Here is a 17,749-nt window from a genome sequence, read left to right as displayed (position 1 = left end):
TACGGATTTTTCTGAAATAATTTTCCATACAAAACAGAATTAACTGAAAATGAATTCAATTCTGCTTGAAGATGGCTAAAAGTATTAAAAGAATGCATTGGCGTCGTGTTCTAATATATTCTAAAAGTTTCAAATGTCTAGCTAGTCGGGAAGTTAGTTAAAAATCGATTGCAAGATTTGTACTGGACAAACAACCACCGGACAAACAAGAATACGAGCTAATAAAAACGTTGTAATAATGTAAAATGAGGAAGAAAACACAAAATAATTAGTTCAAAATTTATTCAATATTTTTTTTTTTTTTTTTGTGATTTTACCGAGGCTTTGACTGCGACTCGCTGTCATATCGCCTCTTCTCTTCTAGAAGGGGATCCTTCGATCAGGTCCTCACTCCTATTCTGTTAAATGGCTTTATAATTATTTTGTCTAGCTCTTCCGTCTTTCTTTCTTTCTTCTTTAGACGCCAGTGTTTTATGCACCAGAATCGCTCTCCTCCGTATCCATCCCTTCTGTATTTTCGATACATCGTGTAATCATTGAATTTCAGATAGTCTAATTCAGACCTCAGCCAAGTCTCTGAGATTAATGCTATTGAAATTTTTTGTCTTATTAACTAGAGTTCTATATCATCCTTTTTTTGCTTCATACTTCTGGCATTCCATTGTAAAATCCTAATTTGTTTTTTATTATCCATTTTGCTCCAGAACCTCCCCTAGAATTTCCTTTAAGTGTCCTTCTTTGAATTGTTTGCATACCCAGTCCACTGCTTTAATTATTAGTTGTTTAATGATCTGCTGCCAGTCTCCCCCTTTCAGCAAGACTTTCATAATTTCTCCCATCGCGTTAACCTCTGTCTTCCCCTTTGAATTTTTCTTATTTTTTGTAGGCTTTACGCTACTACCTGTAGATATTATTGTTGAGCCTGAAGCTTCTACCACCGCTTCTTCTTTTTTTTTGTTTTCCTTAGTTTTTTGAATTGTTTCGCTTTCATCTCTTCCTACGATTTTTTTTTGTTTTAATATGTCAGCATAGCTATTATTTAACATATTTTTTTTTGCTTCCTTGAAAGGTATGTTCATTTTTTTCATTGCTTCTTTGCAATTCTTTTCCTCTTGCCACTTTGGGCATTTTTGGCTGTTTGCCGCGTGGTTACCTTTGCAATTGATGCACGTAATTTCCTCATTTTTTTCGCAGGTTTTGTGGTTTTCACCACACTTAGGGCACGTTTCTACTGTACGTCCGCAATTGTTCGCGATATGCCCATATCGCCAGCATTTGTAGCATTGCATAACCCTGAATACATACGGTTCTACAGCAAAAGAGACTCCATATATGTAAATTGTTCTCGGCAATATTTTCTCCCCAAATTTAATACTGACTGACGAGGTCTTTGTCAGCTCTCCTGTATCACCTTTTCTTGTCAACCTCTTAAGGTTGATTACTTTTGCATCACTTTTGATTTCCATTTGCAGTTCTTGGAGGTCCATATCAATATCGACTTTTCTTATTACTCCATAAGAGCAGGAGTCATTCTCTTTGGTCACAAAACCGAGATCTTTGAGTTCTCCAGCTTGTTTCACTTTATCTGCTTCTTTTTCGTCTTCTACTTGGATGTACGTCTTTAAATTTTTATTGTAAATTTTCTGTACTTTTACTCCTGCCTTATGCAGCATCTGCGCTATTTTCAATTTTAATGGAATTTTACTTCCCGTCGCTATCATGACGATGTTTTGGTTTCCCTTTGGAGTGACCCCAGAGTCTCTTCTGGGTTTTTTTCCAGAGGTCACCGTCTGCCATTCTTCTTCTTTTTCTCCAACCACTTCCTCTTCATCATCGTTTCTTTTCTTCTTCGTTTTTTTGGTTTCATTCACTTCCATCGTGGTGTTTTCCATTTTATTGCTTTTGCCGTTCACGCGGTCTTGGAATTCGCGCAACAGTGTGAACAAAAAACAGTGTGGACAACCCCTCGCTTCACAGCGTTTGACGCACTCCCCGCACAAAGTGCACTATCCGTGCAACAATAAATATTTTTCACTTTTTCTCAAGCACTGGCACTGATTGTCAAAATCACATGGGACCACACATGTTGAGTTTATTGTCAAATTCATTTACAAACAATATTATTTTTGTTGTATCCCGTATTTATAACCGTTCGCGAGTTACCAGGCGAATAGCGTCCCGAATACGCAAGCGAAGTTGTACAACCTCACTCCACCGCTGTTGGCTTCCGACTGTATTCAATATTAAATAAATATACTTAAGTATAATAAAAAGTCTATTTATCATTTTTAGCTAAATACGTGCGTCTTTGACAGTTTGCATTCATATACGTGCATCTTGTCACTTACAACATCAATTAGAAAGAAAAACTCGCGGAAATAGGCAGAGGCACCTAGCGGAACAATACGAAGCTTGCAATTTGAGACATTTTTTTGATGTTTACGTAGGTAAGTACCTATATGAAAACATTGAAAAGAAAAATAAACTTACAATAATTGTAAAAAAAATGTTATAAAATGTGAATTTGTTACATGACCCTTATTACATTACAGGTATTTTATGGTCATATTTATTACTTAATAAAATTTAGTTTATTAAGTTTTCTAGGCTTAACCTAACAGATTTTTGACTAATTCATAGTTTTAATATTTTTATTGAAAAAAAATCGATTTTTATAAAAATATAAATGTGTATAACTTGAAATCCTTTTTATTTACTTATATCAAATCGAGCTACAACATTGAGACCATACCTAAATAAAATTGCGTAAGTATAATAGTAAAATATGTATTCTTGGCTTGTCCCAAGCACAGAACAGATTAATAAATGTAATTCCGATGGGCTACATTCCAATACACTACATTTTGATGCAGGGTGTTGAATGTGTGACTTTCCTACAAAAATGAAACACGCATTACATAATATACCATATGCGTCAATGGTGTGTTGCAGTTGCAAAAAGGTTGCAACCTTCTCAATGCCGTCAATCGAGAGCAGCTGTTGTCAGTAATCGACGTATGACGTATTATTGACACGCGTTTTATTTCACCCGTATTCTTCCACACACGAGATCGGTTGACTGCTTCTCCACACCCGTTAGGTATTTCAGTTCCTTGGTCCCAAGTGATCGATTATTGTTGTATGAATAAAATACCTAAGTAAACAATGAAAAAATAAATGAAGTAGGTATGTATATAAAAAGCACATAGGTACCTATTTCGAGTCGGGTTTATTCGTTAAAAAAAATTTAGCAGCAATCTCTTAAAACAGGCAAAATAAATAATTATTAGAGAAAAGACGTTGACAGCAGGAAACCCCAATTCTGTAAACCGAAAACGTTAACGAAGACCGACTGCAGACTGCAGATTCAGGGTTCGTCAAGTAAAAATATAATATAATTGATTAATTCACACATGGAATTGGCAGGAAAAGTAATTTGAACAAACTTTGTTTTTTTATATAGAGATTTCAGTTAAGGTCACTTAGCACAATATACTGGATAAGAACATTTAATTTTTTCATGAACATAATGTTGCGTGACTCCTTATGTCTGTAAAGTGTAAAGGACAAACTGATTCATACATGGAGAGGTATAGATTTATATTCATTCCCCCTTTTGTACTTCCTACCACCCGCTACCGTCTTCCAAGGCCCACCTGAGTCTTCTAGCTAACTGCTATGGATGGACGATATGACTGGATTTCTAATATACTTACATAGGTAAGTTTTTTCTTCTGTCTTTTCCTTGTATTCAGGTGGTTTTATTACATATTATTTTTTATATTAAATATGAATTTATCAATGCTATACGGCCAATTACGGTGAAATCTTGCAAAATGCTTCCCTTAAGTCCCCTTTCAGTTTTAGTTCCAAATTATCTAAGAAATTTTATTACCTATTTTATTATTTATGTTTTAGAGACTCATAGTGTCTTTAAATTGACATAGACACCATTTCCACGAAACCTACTCTAAAACAGTGGTAGTTTTAGGTACGTGGATGTCTGTGGCGCTGACAGGTCTGGCGGCACCCTTGTGAAAATTTTGTGTGATAAATCGCTATTGGAATAATATGACGTATGTTTTTTTATGCTTCGATTATTTTTAAGATGTCGATATTTTCTAATAAAGTCTCAGCTTCATGGAAAACTACCAGTGCTCTCAAATTTTTGTAATATTTGTATCCCATCCCGAGCGTCCAACGCAACTGGTGCGTTGCAATTAGATGGCCATTAGATATTATTAGCATGTTAATTAAATGTGGTAATTAAATAATAATTAATGTGCTGCCCCTATGCAACGCATGTCCTACGTCCTACCTATCCCCGCGGGACGTAATTTACGGTCAATTGCATGTGCAATTTTCCGAACACGAACTTGTCTCGTCTTGAGGAAAATACCTCAATACCCGGTTTGAAATCCCTGCAACGGGCATAACAGAACGTGTCGGATACAGGAGGTCGTCCATTTATGAGCCATATCCGGACCTTATGTAATAAATACTTACTACAAAAAAACAAAATCTATTCAATTTATTGTGCGGTGTGTCAATGTGTGTGCGTTGAATGCGATTGTATTTTGTATGGCTTTCCGAAAAGGGACATTTCCGTAGACACGGAACATTTTGCATCCATGAAGCAGCCAACAGCATCCTCCAACTACGGTCGTCAAACTGTTTTCAAATGGGTTCCTTTATTCATTGCGTATCCGGAAAGCTGCTCGCCGTAGAGCATTATGTCTAAACAATAAATACAAGATAAAAAGAATTTTTTATAGGTATACAACGTTTTTAAATTTTCTGTTGAATCATATAAACTTGACTTGACTAGCTAAAGCGATCAAAAAAATTGTATTTGATAGAAATAATACTGAAATATCATTTTGACTTCTTCTTCTTCCACGGCGCTACATCCCGGGGTGGCATTTGGCCTCCTCCACAACCACTCTCCACTCACTCCGGTCTCTCGCCACACTTCTCCAGTTACCGGGTCTTCCTGTATGAAGCCAGTCCACTTCTACGGCGTCAGCCCATCTCCTTCTGTCATTTTGACACTTATATTATTTATATTATTTAATAATTTAGTTGCTAGGACCCCAGACCCCTTAGCAACCAATAATAGTGGATTGGATTACGGATTTCTTCCGAAATAACTTTTCATACAAAACAGAATTAACTGAAAATTAATTTAATTCTATTTAAAGATGGCTAAAAGTATTAAAAAATGCATTGGCATCGTGCTCTTATATATTCTAAAAGTTTCAAATGTCTAACTAGTCGGGAAGTTAGTTAAAATCGATTGCAAGATTTGTACCGGACAAATAAGAATACGACCTAATAAAAACGTTGTAAAATACGCAATTCAAAAAGGGGAAAAACGGAAGAGAATTGGTAGGTAAGTAATATAGAAATCCAATCGTATCGTAGGTACGTAATTATTATATAATATTCTAAATGATTCAATAGTAAGTTGGCATGTAGGTGTTTGTAAGTATCAAGTCATAGGTACCTATCAAAGTACTGTTTATATTGAATCTAATAAAATTGGAACACTACCTACTGTCTGCAATTCTCCACGAGCAACGCGTCATTTTTTGATCTCAATGGTATACATCCATATCTTTCCGGCACGACAGCTCGCGGTGAACTGTGATACGGCGAAATGTAGTAAGTAAAATTTATATAATATAACACCTTTTATTGATTATGTTTTATAATTTGTTAATTTGAATAAACGAATACCATTCATTGGAAATCTGCTGATATGAGGAAAATAATTTGGTATTTAATTATCTCGAGAGACGCGAGGCGAGATTTCCCACGTCATATTCTTAGGTATCTACCCGTTTCAAATTGATTTTCTTCGATCACACTAATTATTGATTGAGGTGCTGGCGATTAAGCGTGTAAAAATGACGTAAAAGTCAGTGATAACACTTTTCAATCACCACATATCTATATTATGATTCAAACATGTAATTGCTCTAACGTTAATAAACTATGTAAGTAATATCAAAATTTACTCTAGGAATAGTATAGAATAGTTTTAGTTGGCTGTTAGTTGGGGCTGCACTTATTTTCATTCAATGATTTAATCCGCAGCTCCTCAATTATTTCTCTAATAGTTCGTTCATCATCATTCGTTCTTTTTTCTTCTTCTTTCGACCATGTCCTATCCTAATAGGATCATATGGGCCTCCACAGAGTGGAGGTTTGTATTAACAGATTTTGTTTTTACGAGAAATGTGTGTCAGCCACTTGCTCAACCTATTAGGTCCATACTCTGACTCATACACAAATTGTTCGTTCGTTCGTTCGTACGTTCATTCGTTCAGACAGTCAAAATGCAAGGAGAGCTTTAATTCAGGACGTAATTTTTATTCAAATGGGGAAAAAAACATGTCGTTTGCATTGGCAAAAGAACCTCACCGGATTTTTTTAAAATTCAACAAAATAACAATTATTATCGAATAAAATAGGATATCATTTCACGAATTTAAAAACAAAATGTTTGACATTAGCTGAGTTTAGCAGCTAAACATTTTCAAATAGAGAACGCAAGCCAAAATATCTTCTTTTTTGTTAGGTAGCCGAAGTGTGTTCATGATGTTCACTCATTGCCCTTAAATTGCTTAAATTTTTTTTGTAACTAATGTCACCCCGATTTGGGAATTTATTTTGTTACATCATTAACTGTAATTAATTATGATGGATTCTGTCTTCTATAAAATACAAGATACCTATAAATACCGATAAACGAATTCGTAATTATCACGGAAACGTTTGACATGTTCTTAATTTTTTTTTTTAGAGTTGATTTTAGTTCTGACCAATTTATATTGTTGGTCCACCTAAAATCTAAATATTATACAATAACATAATGTTTAAATCTTCGGTTATATACGTTTATCCTGGATACAGCGGCAAACACATTTTGAAAATAGCCGATATACCTATTGGATTATTTGTTAGTTTGGGTTAGTTTAGGTTAAGTTGGGTTAGGTTAGGTTAGGTTATCCTAACAAATAATCCAGTAAGTATATCGGCTATTTTTAAAATGTGTTTGCCGCTGTATCCAGGATAACCGACTTGTGCCAAATCTTCTTTTTAAAGACTTTCAGAATGTAATAATCACAGAAAAGAAAATTTCTGAGTTCCCTGGTAATAATATACTTATTTATTTATTTATTCATTTATTTATTTAAGTATTAATCTATTTAAAAAAAGACACGTCGAGTACATAACAAATTATTGTTATAATTTATATCCTCCTAATTATCACCGACAGGAAACTGGTGATAAATTATAAAAATAAACACCGGAGAAAAGTTTCAAACAGTTAACTGTAATATGGTGTGAAAAAGCTATTTTACATTTTCATTTGGGGATTTTTTTCTGTGCTTTCTCACACAATGCAAAAATATGTTTGTAATAATAATAATTATAGGAATACAAACTGCCACTATGCATGGGTTTTATAGACTATGAGAAGGCGTTTGATTCGATAAAGAAATGTTCAATACTCGACGCACTCAGAAAACAAGGAATCCCTGGACGCTATATAAATATTTTCAATAATATATACAGTAGCGCAACAGCATCTGTAATTCTCCATAAACCATCGCGCAGATTTCCTATCAGCAAAGGAGTCCGACAAGGTGATACAATCTCACCTAAACTATTTACAGCTACCCTTGAAGACTTATTCAGGCAACTTGACTGGAATGACAAAGGGATCCCCATAAATGGAGAATACCTGAGTCATCTGCGCTTTGCCGATGACATAGTAATTTTCTCGCAAGACTCAGAAGACCTCCAAAGCAGAATGCAGGAACTCGCTGAAGTAAGCAACAAAGTAGGTTTGAAAATAAATGTAACAAAGACGAAAGTCATGTTCAACTGCTTTGCAGGCCAAAAAGAGATCCTCATCAATGGCACTCAGCTCGAACAGGTGAAAAGCTACATCTATCTGGGACAACAAGTATCTATAGATGGATGTATATTTGATGAAATTGTTCGCAGAGTAAAGCTAGGCTGGAGTGCTTTTGGCCGCCTGAATAATGTCTTCAAAAGTGACCTTCCACTGTGCCTAAAGCGCAAAGTGTTCAACCAGTGTGTGCTTCCCGTGATGACATATGCGTGTGAAACATGGACCCTAAGTAAAAGAGAAATCCAGAAACTTAGAGTAGCACAACGTGGTATGGAGAGGTGCATGCTGGGCATAACGCGAAAGGACAAAAAGAGGAATGAGTGGATAAGGAAGCAGACAAGGGTTTGCGATGTAATAGAGTTTATTAAAAGCCTTAAATGGAGATGGGCTGGACACATAGCTCGAAGAAGAGACAATCGTTGGACAAATCTAGTCATCCAGTGGTATCCAAGAAGTACAAAACGTCCACAAGGTAGACCTAGAGGCCGCTGGATCGATGAAATGATAAAGTTCTGCGGAAGTACGTGGCAACGCAATGCACAGGACCGAGAGAAGTGGAAGCAACTTGAAGAGGCCTTCATCCAGCAGTGGATAGATTCAGGCTGATGATGATGATGATGATTGTGGAAACGCGTGAAGTCTATTCGTCAAAACTTCATTCAACATGAACCAGGAAGACATTGTAAAATGCGATCCATCCAAAGATCCATCTCATTGTTAGTATTTGTGAATCCATGTTTTTCAAACTGTTTTCATTTTGTTTGTTTTTACACTTCATTAAAAAAAAATGAACACAATATTTATGTTTTAACTGATTACCATATGATTACATAACAAGCATATTATAACATGTCAGATAAGTAAAAATATCAGTAGCAGGGAACACAGGATTAATCGGAAATGAAATACCTAACGGGTGTAGAGTAGTCCACCACACAGGCAACCGATCACGAGTGTGTAAAAATATGGGATAAACTTAAACACGTGTCAAGAATAGGTCATTCTAATCTTGTCCTTCGTTTTGACAACTATTCTCAGTTTATGCATTCACACTCATTCAATATTGGTGTATTTGAAGGTTGCAACACACTATTGCACGTCTATAATGTGTGTTTTCGTAGGATACTCACACATTCAAAATACTGCTTCAAATTGTAGTGTATTGGGGTATAGCCAATCTGAATTCTGTTTATTAATCTGTTCTGTGATCAGTAGGACTATTAAGTATACCTACAACCATAGAGGTATTAAATAAAAAGAGGAGCAAGGAATCGGCTTTCTCATACAACTGAATGAATTTTTAAGCTAATTCGATTCCTCTTGGTCCTGTGCATTGCGTTGCCACGTATTTACGCAGTACTTGGCTATTTCGTCGATTTAGTAGCCTCTCGATCTACATTTCAGAAGTATTCTATTCTATCTCTTGGGAACCTAAATTTGTCTCTTTTTTTGAGCTATGTGTCCTGTCGGTTTTTATTTTAAGTCTTTAGAAAACTCTACTGGGTACATCGTATAGGTACTTTTGTTCACATATCTAATTATTCCGTTTTTATCCTTCCGCATTATGCCCAGCATGCACCACTCCATATAAAGATGTTCTACTCCGTTTTTTTCTCTTTACCTTTTGCGTATAGGTACATTATGTTTCCTTATCCATAAGGAAACAGACAAGGGTTTGCGATGTAATAGAGTTCGCTAAGAGCCTAAAGTGGAAATGGACTGCAAACATAGGTCGAAGGAGGGACAATCGTTGGACAAATCTAGTCATCCAGTGGCATGGCCCCCACAAGAGGGGCGCTGACAGGGCTCTAGCCTGGGGGCCCGGGGTCTGGGGAGACCCGGCGTGGCGGGTTGATCAGATAAGTAAGATAAACACACATCACAAATTTGCTTTAATATATAAAAAAAAATCATTCAATTATATAATTGAACGATGTAATTTTTGATTATTGTGTGTCAATACTCAACAATTCCATGATTAAAGTAGATGTATTAGAAATAGAAAAAAAAATCGTCACTGAATAGATGCCCATAATTTGAGCTGAAACACAATTTGAAAAATGTTAATGTAGTGTCACACTGCATTTAACATTGGCGATAGGTAGGGGGCCCGCCAAAGATCCTAGCCTAAGGGCCCGCTTCAAGATATGGGAGCCATGTCCAGTGGTATCCAAGAGGTACAAAACGTCCACAAGGTAGACCTAGAGATCGCTGGATCGATGACATGATAAAGTTCTGCGGAAGTACGTGGCAACCCAACGCACAGTACCGAGAGAAGCGGAATCAGCTTGGAAAGGCCTTCATCCAGCAGTGGATATATTCAGGCTGATGATGATCATGATGAATAATGATTATTATGAAACTGCACTTTGTGAAATAGTATTGAGATTTTTTTTTTTTTTTTTTTAATTATTAATAACCATGTCCTTGCTTCTTCGTACAAGGTGGTTGTTAGTAATTTTGAACAATCACAAACACCCGGGCTTTGAGAAAAACACATAAGTGTTTTTGTCATGACCGGGAATCGAACCCAGAACTCTCGGGTGGAAGGCCAGCGCCTTACAAACTGCACCACGAGAGCCGCCAGTATTAAGATTTATTAGCTTATCACTAGAATTCATGAATTAATAATTTACATGATGAATATTATCTGACCACGATAAGTCTGGCCTGGCCTATCCTGGGTCTGGCAAATACACATTGTGTATTTTTCATTTCAATGTGTCACAGCGTAGTGCGCAAAGGAACTGCCGATTAGGCCCCCTGCGCCGAACGCGTGTCGCACAGCTTATTGCTGTGTGCTCTGCCACTTAGTGGGACGTCAACCTGTGTAGGAGGCTGTCGGACGGGCACTATCCTTACGTATAAGTTCACGACGAAGAAGAGATCCGTTTGTATTTAAATTAAATTCAGCCCTTTCAACGTGCAGTTTTTCAAATTGCCAATAATTATATTTTGATTTATATAATATCATACTGGGTAGCAGTAGCGAAGGGTGGAGGTAAGCTGTTAGGATCCAACATAAATAGTGCATATTAATCTTTGTTAGTCAAATGTCCCTGGAAAGGCCGAGCATCTAACAGAAATACTTTCTCAATACAAGTTAGATGTTCTCGGGATCAGTGAGTGTCGACTCACTGGCATTGGCGAGAAGTTTATTCGTGGGTTTCGTCTATTGTACTCCGGACACGCCACATTGCGACGTAGTGGAGTCGGATTGCTGATGTCCAAGGAAGCTTGCAAGTGCCTCACCAGCTGGGAACCTATCTCCGAACGTCTACTCCGCGCTACTTTCAAGACCAAGTCGGGCTCCATCACTTTTCTGCAGTGCTATGCTCCCACAGAGGCTGCTAGCGATGCAGATAAGGATACATTCTACGAAAGTTTGGCGGAAGCCGCTGGAAATATCCCCAGCTGTGATCATGCAGTTATCCTTGGTGATCTTAATGCCAAAGTAGGATCTGACCCCTCGCGTGGACCCTTTGTGCTGGGAAAACATGGCCTTGGCCAAATGAACGATAATGGTTCCCGTCTGGTAGATTTTGCCTCAATGAATGGTCTTGTGATTGGTGGTAGTCTTTTCCCTCATAAGACCATCCACAAATATACATGGACATCGCCAGACGGTAATACAAGAAACCAGATCGACCACATTTTGGTCAAAGCGAAATACCGGCATGAACTGCTAGACGTGCGGACATATAGAGGTGCAGACATCCACAGTGACCACGAACTCTTGGTCGGGAAATCCCGTATAGACCTCAAACGAGTCCCAAAACCCAAAAGGACGGTCAGACTCGATGTGGAAAAACTGAAAAGTACCCGTGTGCGTGCAACCTATGAGCTGGAGCTGCAGAAGCGCTTATATGATGCTAGAACTCTCACGTCTTCCATCGACTCGGATCCCTTAGAAGGAAAATGGATATTATTCCGGGATGCTATAATGAGCTCCGCAACTACTGCATTAGGAGAGCGGCATACGCACAGACCGGACTGGATGTCACCTCATACATGGGAGATGATTGAGAAGAGGAAGCTCCTGAAAGAATTGCGAGACAATGGTACATACGACCCACAGCGCAGCGCGGAATACCAGACAATGGACCGCGTGGTAAAGCGTTCTGCCCGCCGCGATAAGCGCCGACGCCTGGATGACCTCATTCGGGATGCGGAATCTGCTGCCTGCAAGAATAATCCAAGTGCTCTCTTCCGCATCACCAGAGCAATTTGCGGTAAGAAACGTCCAGTGGTCACTGCATTACGCAACTCTGACGGAGTGACAGTCACCGAACCTGCAAAGGTCCAGGAGCTATGGCGCCAACATTTCAGTGATGTCCTGAATCGCCCACCTCCATTGCATCCCTTTGATATTCCGTCGGAGATCACTGCCCTCGGAATCACTACTGCATCGGGATTCTGCGAAGATCCTCCGACAACTGCTGAAGTTAAAGAGGCTGTCAAAAGACTGAAGCGCAGGAAAGCTCCTGGAGATGATGGCATCCATGCAGAATTTCTGCTCTGCGGACTGAGCGCTGTATTGCCGTCCTTGTGTGACCTTCTGCACGAGGTGTGGGAAAGGGAGCAGTGCCCCAAAGCCTGGAGGGATGGTACCGTTGTTACTCTGCACAAAAAGGGTAACCCACAAGACTGTAATAATTACAGAGGAATCACTCTCCTCAGCGTTCCCGGGAAGGTGTTGGCGCAGATTCTCCTGTACAGGATTAGAAGTCCCATGCTGGACGTTTTGCGTGCGCAGCAGAGTGGATTTGTCCCGGGGAAGTCCTGCTCAGAGCATATTTCAACTCTCCGAAGCCTTCTGCAACAGTACCAAGAGATGAATATACCTGTCGCCTGCTGCTTCGTGGACTATGAAAAGGCATTTGACAGTCCTCATCGTGAATCTCTGTGGCAAATTCTGCTAGGATATGGTGTCCCACGGAAACTGGTCGCCGTGATAAGTGCTCTCTACACCAATACAGAGTGTCGCGTGAGAGCAGCCGGAACATCCTCTGACCTCTTTGAAATCACGTCAGGAGTCAAGCAAGGATGTGTACTTGCGCCCTTTCTTTTTATCATCATGATGGATTTCATAATGCGTAAGACGGTTTGCCCCGACAGTGGGATACGCCTACATCATGATGACACAAGCGATCTATGCGAAGAAAGACTGTGCGACTTGGAGTATGCAGACGACGCAGTCGTGTTTGACTCGACGATCGAGAGGTTGGAGGTGACCGTGAACAGGCTAGCCGCGAACTCGATGCGTGTGGGTCTTCATCTGAATGCCGCTAAGACCAAATCCATGTGCAGTGCTGCTTGCATCGACGCCGACACTCCTCTGCGGGTTTCTGGTCTGCCCGTCGAGCTGGTGTCCAGATTCAAGTACTTGGGTGCCACGGTTGCCGATGATGGTGGTATTTCTAGTGAGCTTGGAATCCGCATGGGTGTGGCGGGCTCTGCGTTCAACCAACTTGGAGTCGCATGGAGGTCAAGGCTGTATTCTGTGAGGACCAAATGTCGTTTGTTTAACGCGTGCGTGCTACCTGTGCTCCTGTATGGCTGTGAGACATGGCATCTTACTAAGCTTCAAGAGTCACGGCTTTTGAGCTTTGAGAATCGATGTCTCCGCAGAATCTTAGGGGTACATTGGTACGACCGCGTTACAAATATCCGAGTTCGTGAGCAGACACAACAGCCTTCGGTGATTGAAGTTATCACGAAGAGACGATTCACGTGGCTGGGACATGTATTCCGGATGCCGCCAAAGAGTGCGGCACTTCGTACCCTTGTGGCACAGCCTCAAGGGTTCCGTCGCCGTGGCCGGCCCTCCCTCACCCTGCAGCGATGCTACAAAAGCGACCTACGTGCTGCAGGTCTGACATGGCGGGAGGCACAGGAGTTGGCGATGGACCGAGGGAAGTGGCGCCAACTTGTGCTTGCCCTATGCCCCAATGTTGGGACGTGACAGGGTGAAAGAAGAAGAAGAAGTCATACGTATTTATTTTTATTGAACTGAGACTACACTTTACAGATGGTGTTGGTTAGTTTTTAAAAATCAATTAAACCATGCCTAAACCAAACCATAAGAGCCTGTCCACATGGCGCCTTTTTACACGCGAGTGACAAATCGCGCGTTCTCTAGGTACATGTGACCCAATTCAGCTGTCCACAAGCGCTCGCGCGTTTTGTTTCTCGCGCAGCGATCGCCTGCAAACGCCGGACTCATCCGGACAATCGCGGCGTTTACAGCCATTACAAAATTAAATACGACCGCTTGGCGCTCGAACGCGAGACTTTTTATTGCTCCTCCCAAATAATTTACGTCATCTAGGTTGTAAAGTGCGTAGAATAGGTATTGGAAGTAATCGCGAAATATAAAATCTCATAGAAACCGACTAACACCATCGAGTTGTAGTGCTTTTTTCTACACTAGCGTTTGTTTTTTTTATGCCGATTCAAAAATGAATTACTTCACCTAATTGTTTCAAACGCGCAAACTACGCCATATCTGGATGGAAGCCACTTCGGTTCTCGAGCGTAAATCGCGATGGGAATCGCGCCGGCATATTATGGGCGATACGAAAAAATTGTGCACACTTTTTCATCCATACTCTTATTTGTTTTCGTTGGATTAAGAATACATAAATTACACATGTTGTGTGTTAATTTTTTTAAATCCATTAAGCCCTGCCTAAATCAAACTATAACAGATAAAACAATATTTATCTTTAAAATATCCAAATATAATATGTATGATTTAATTGCATAATTATAGATATTTTATAGATATACGAATATATGTATGTTAACGATTATCTATTATGGCTTGGTTTCGCAGGGTTTGATTGAATTTTAAAAACTCACCAACACCAACTGTAAATTGTAGTCTTATTTCAATGAAAACAAATACGTATGTATGACTGACAAAATTCAGTGTGCACTATTTATGGCGCGTCTTAACAGCCAACCTCCACCCTTCGCCTCCGCTGGGTACCTAGTAAATTTATCTTAATTAACTATATTTTGTTCACTTCAATAATAATATCATCTCATCATGGCCCTACATGTGGAGGGTTGCTGCTAAGAAGTTATTACATACATAGACACTATTGTTTCGTTTTATGGATAGGGTAAAGTATTTTACAAACGTAGTATTTATGTTTTTGTTTATCAGACTCAGGGATCAGACTAGTAGATTAGACTTTACCGACCGGAAGGATGGTGTCGTAAATTCTTTAAGGTTTAATTTATGACTTTTCACAAATTGTTGCAAACCTGTCAGATTGCAACAAACAGCCTTCATTTAACTGCACGTACCTATTTAGAAATGCATATTATTGTAATAGATGTGTAGACGTAGAATCGTAGATACTAGACAGGTGTTCAATGGCGAATGGTGGAGGTAGGCTGATCCGACATAAATACTGTATTGTACTTGAGTTAATCTGTTGTTTTAGATTTAGGGTGGGCATGTGATAATCCCACAGCACCCGAGTTCACTGGTGGGGCTACCACCTTAGGACCCGTGAACATGATCTGGTTTTCTGTATGGGTTTTCCTTCCCGTAACCAGAATGTACTAGTTTTTAGGCGCTGTTGATTCGCCTTGCACCCTCCTCTATCTGCTACACTACAGTATGCTGCATTGCCTAGGGCCCCCTGCGGAGAGGTTAGAGGTAGGATTTGTTGGCAGGGCTATCAAATTTTTCAAATTTCAAATGGAAGCACACCTGATTTGGCATCAGGCATATCCCGCTGAAGTCATACCAACCTTTGGCCCCAATAGTGCACACTTAACTTTCTCACTAATATGTATTTGTTTTCATTGAACAAAGGCTATAAGGTGCAAACATTGTTGGTTAGTTTATTAAAATCAATAATTAAACCTTGCCCAACCAAACCATAATAGTTTTGGTATGATATGGGCGATCCGACAAAAATATGTCGTGCACACTCTTTCGGTCATACTTATTTATTTGTTGTCATTGAATAAAGAATACATATTACAGATGGTGTTGGTTACTTTTTTTAAATTCATAAAGCTCTGGATAAACCAAACCATAATAGATAAAAATATTCGGTACAAGTCGGTATGGGGAACCCAGGGGGGAACCGCGCTAATTTTCATAGCCGATGGTGGCTAAATTCATGAATTTAAGAATGAAAACCTAGCCTAACCTAACCTAACCTAATCTAACAAATAATCCAGTATTCGGCTATTTTCAAAATTTCCCGCTGGCTTTCTGTAAACCGACAAGAACCAAATATTCTTCTAACTGTAAAATATCCAAAATTATGAATGATTTAATGGCATAATTTTAAATATTTTATTTATAGATATATGCATAGTTTTTGACTACATATTATTTATTACGGCTTGGTTTACGCAGGGTATAATTGAGCGAGCGGCTTCATATAAGAGCAGTCGGCAATAATTAAGTACTTAATTAAATTCGTTAGGCGTATGTAATCAATTATCCATGCGCACTATAAATCCACCAGTATAAGTTGTCCGCTGAGTGGGGGCGCCACATGTTAACATTTGAAATAAGTACTTATTATCATTTCATGCGTTTTATCCTGAGATGAGCTTAGCTCTATATTCGAACACCTGACGATTTATGATGGTATATCTCACAGAACGGATAATAAATATAATTCCGACAGGCTATATTAATACGCTACATTTTGATGCAGGGTTTTGAATGCGTGAGTGTCCTACGAAAATGAAGCACGCATTATGCACGTGAAATAGTGTGTGTAATACACCGATATTAAATGAGCGTCAATGCATAAACCGAGAGCAGTAAAGTTGACAGTATTCGACGTATGACGTATTCTTGACACGTGTTTAAGTTTATCCCGGATTCTTCCTTACTCGAGTTCAATTACCTGCTACTCTTTACCCGTTAGATATTTCAGTTCCCATTATTTCTGAGTTCCATGGTATATCTATAGAATAAATCGCAATCTGCGCAAGTCTAATACACACGCACGTTCTTGCTCGATGGTTTTACGCTGATTCCAACATGTTTCAACGTGTGTACAATCTGGCTCAATGGTTTTTTGTTCGACATCGAACAAATTGCGCTATCCGAAAAAGATTGAAGGTCTGTAATTTTTGCGCGATGTAATTTGATTGAGGGAGTGAGGACGCACCGGATAGGCTAGTGTGGCCTCGCTCTCACTCGTGGTCGAAGTCGTGGCGGTGCGACGGTGGCCTCACAGCGTCTTGATGTGTCGAGTTGCTCGACTGTGAGGACGCAACGACGAGCATGCTTCCAAGTCAACATGCTCGATCGAGCAAGAACGTGCGTGGGTACTAGGCTTAAGGTTACATTGTTCCTCTATTAATTATAGTAAGGAGTCTTCGCCATTCGTAAATACAGTATTTACTCGACACCTGGAGAAGCTCTCCTCAATTTTATTCTCACAGCATATTATTGCTTGCATGGTGAATCATCTCTACTAGAACAGCGCCCAATTACAAAAATTATCTTATTAATTAGTCCATCTTAAAACATCTCGCAGACGAATTCGCAAGTTGCCCCCTATTAATATTTCTAACACACCCGTCAATTAATTATGCCAATTATTGTTAAAACTCGGGAAGTGACAAGTCACAAAAAAATCCTCAAGAAGCAAGCGGAGGATGTCGCATAGGCAGACGGATGTGAAATAAAAACTCGGGCACAATTTATTTTAAATGGTGCCTATTTATAAAATATAAAAGCGAATGAATGCCGAGCCGCGAGTTTTGTAAGGGTAGCTGCCAGTCATTGGCATTTCCTGTTTTTACCCTCTTCTTAGTAGTTATCCTCTT

General features: G+C 39.3%; 1 protein-coding gene across 1 annotated transcript; it reads left to right on the top strand.

Moving 5' to 3' along the window:
- Positions 1–11,150: 11,150 nt before the first annotated feature.
- Positions 11,151–15,509, top strand: LOC147065260 (uncharacterized). The gene is made up of 2 exons (XM_085956960.1): positions 11,151–12,534; positions 15,385–15,509. Exons 1-2 carry the CDS (start codon positions 11,151–11,153, stop codon positions 15,507–15,509), a joined length of 1,509 nt encoding a protein of 502 aa, XP_085813086.1.
- Positions 15,510–17,749: the final 2,240 nt, after the last annotated feature.

The sequence above is a fragment of the Rhyacophila brunnea genome, unplaced genomic scaffold (assembly GCF_057557595.1).
Source record: "Rhyacophila brunnea isolate RB1 unplaced genomic scaffold, BYU_Rbru_1.0 scaffold_6, whole genome shotgun sequence".
NCBI classification, from domain to species: domain Eukaryota; kingdom Metazoa; phylum Arthropoda; class Insecta; order Trichoptera; family Rhyacophilidae; genus Rhyacophila; species Rhyacophila brunnea.
Note: the sequence above shows the minus strand (reverse complement) of the source record. Positions and strands in the feature narration are given on the sequence as shown.

Excerpts from the sequence above, each read along its gene's own strand:
- LOC147065260 (XM_085956960.1), top strand. The coding sequence starts at position 11,151 with ATGTCCAAGGAAGCTTGCAAGTGCCTCACCAGCTGGGAACCTATCTCC. Across the intron at positions 12,535-15,384 it reads CCCCAAAGCCTGGAGGGATG|ATTTAGGGTGGGCATGTGAT; the intron begins GTACCGTTGTTA and ends CTGTTGTTTTAG.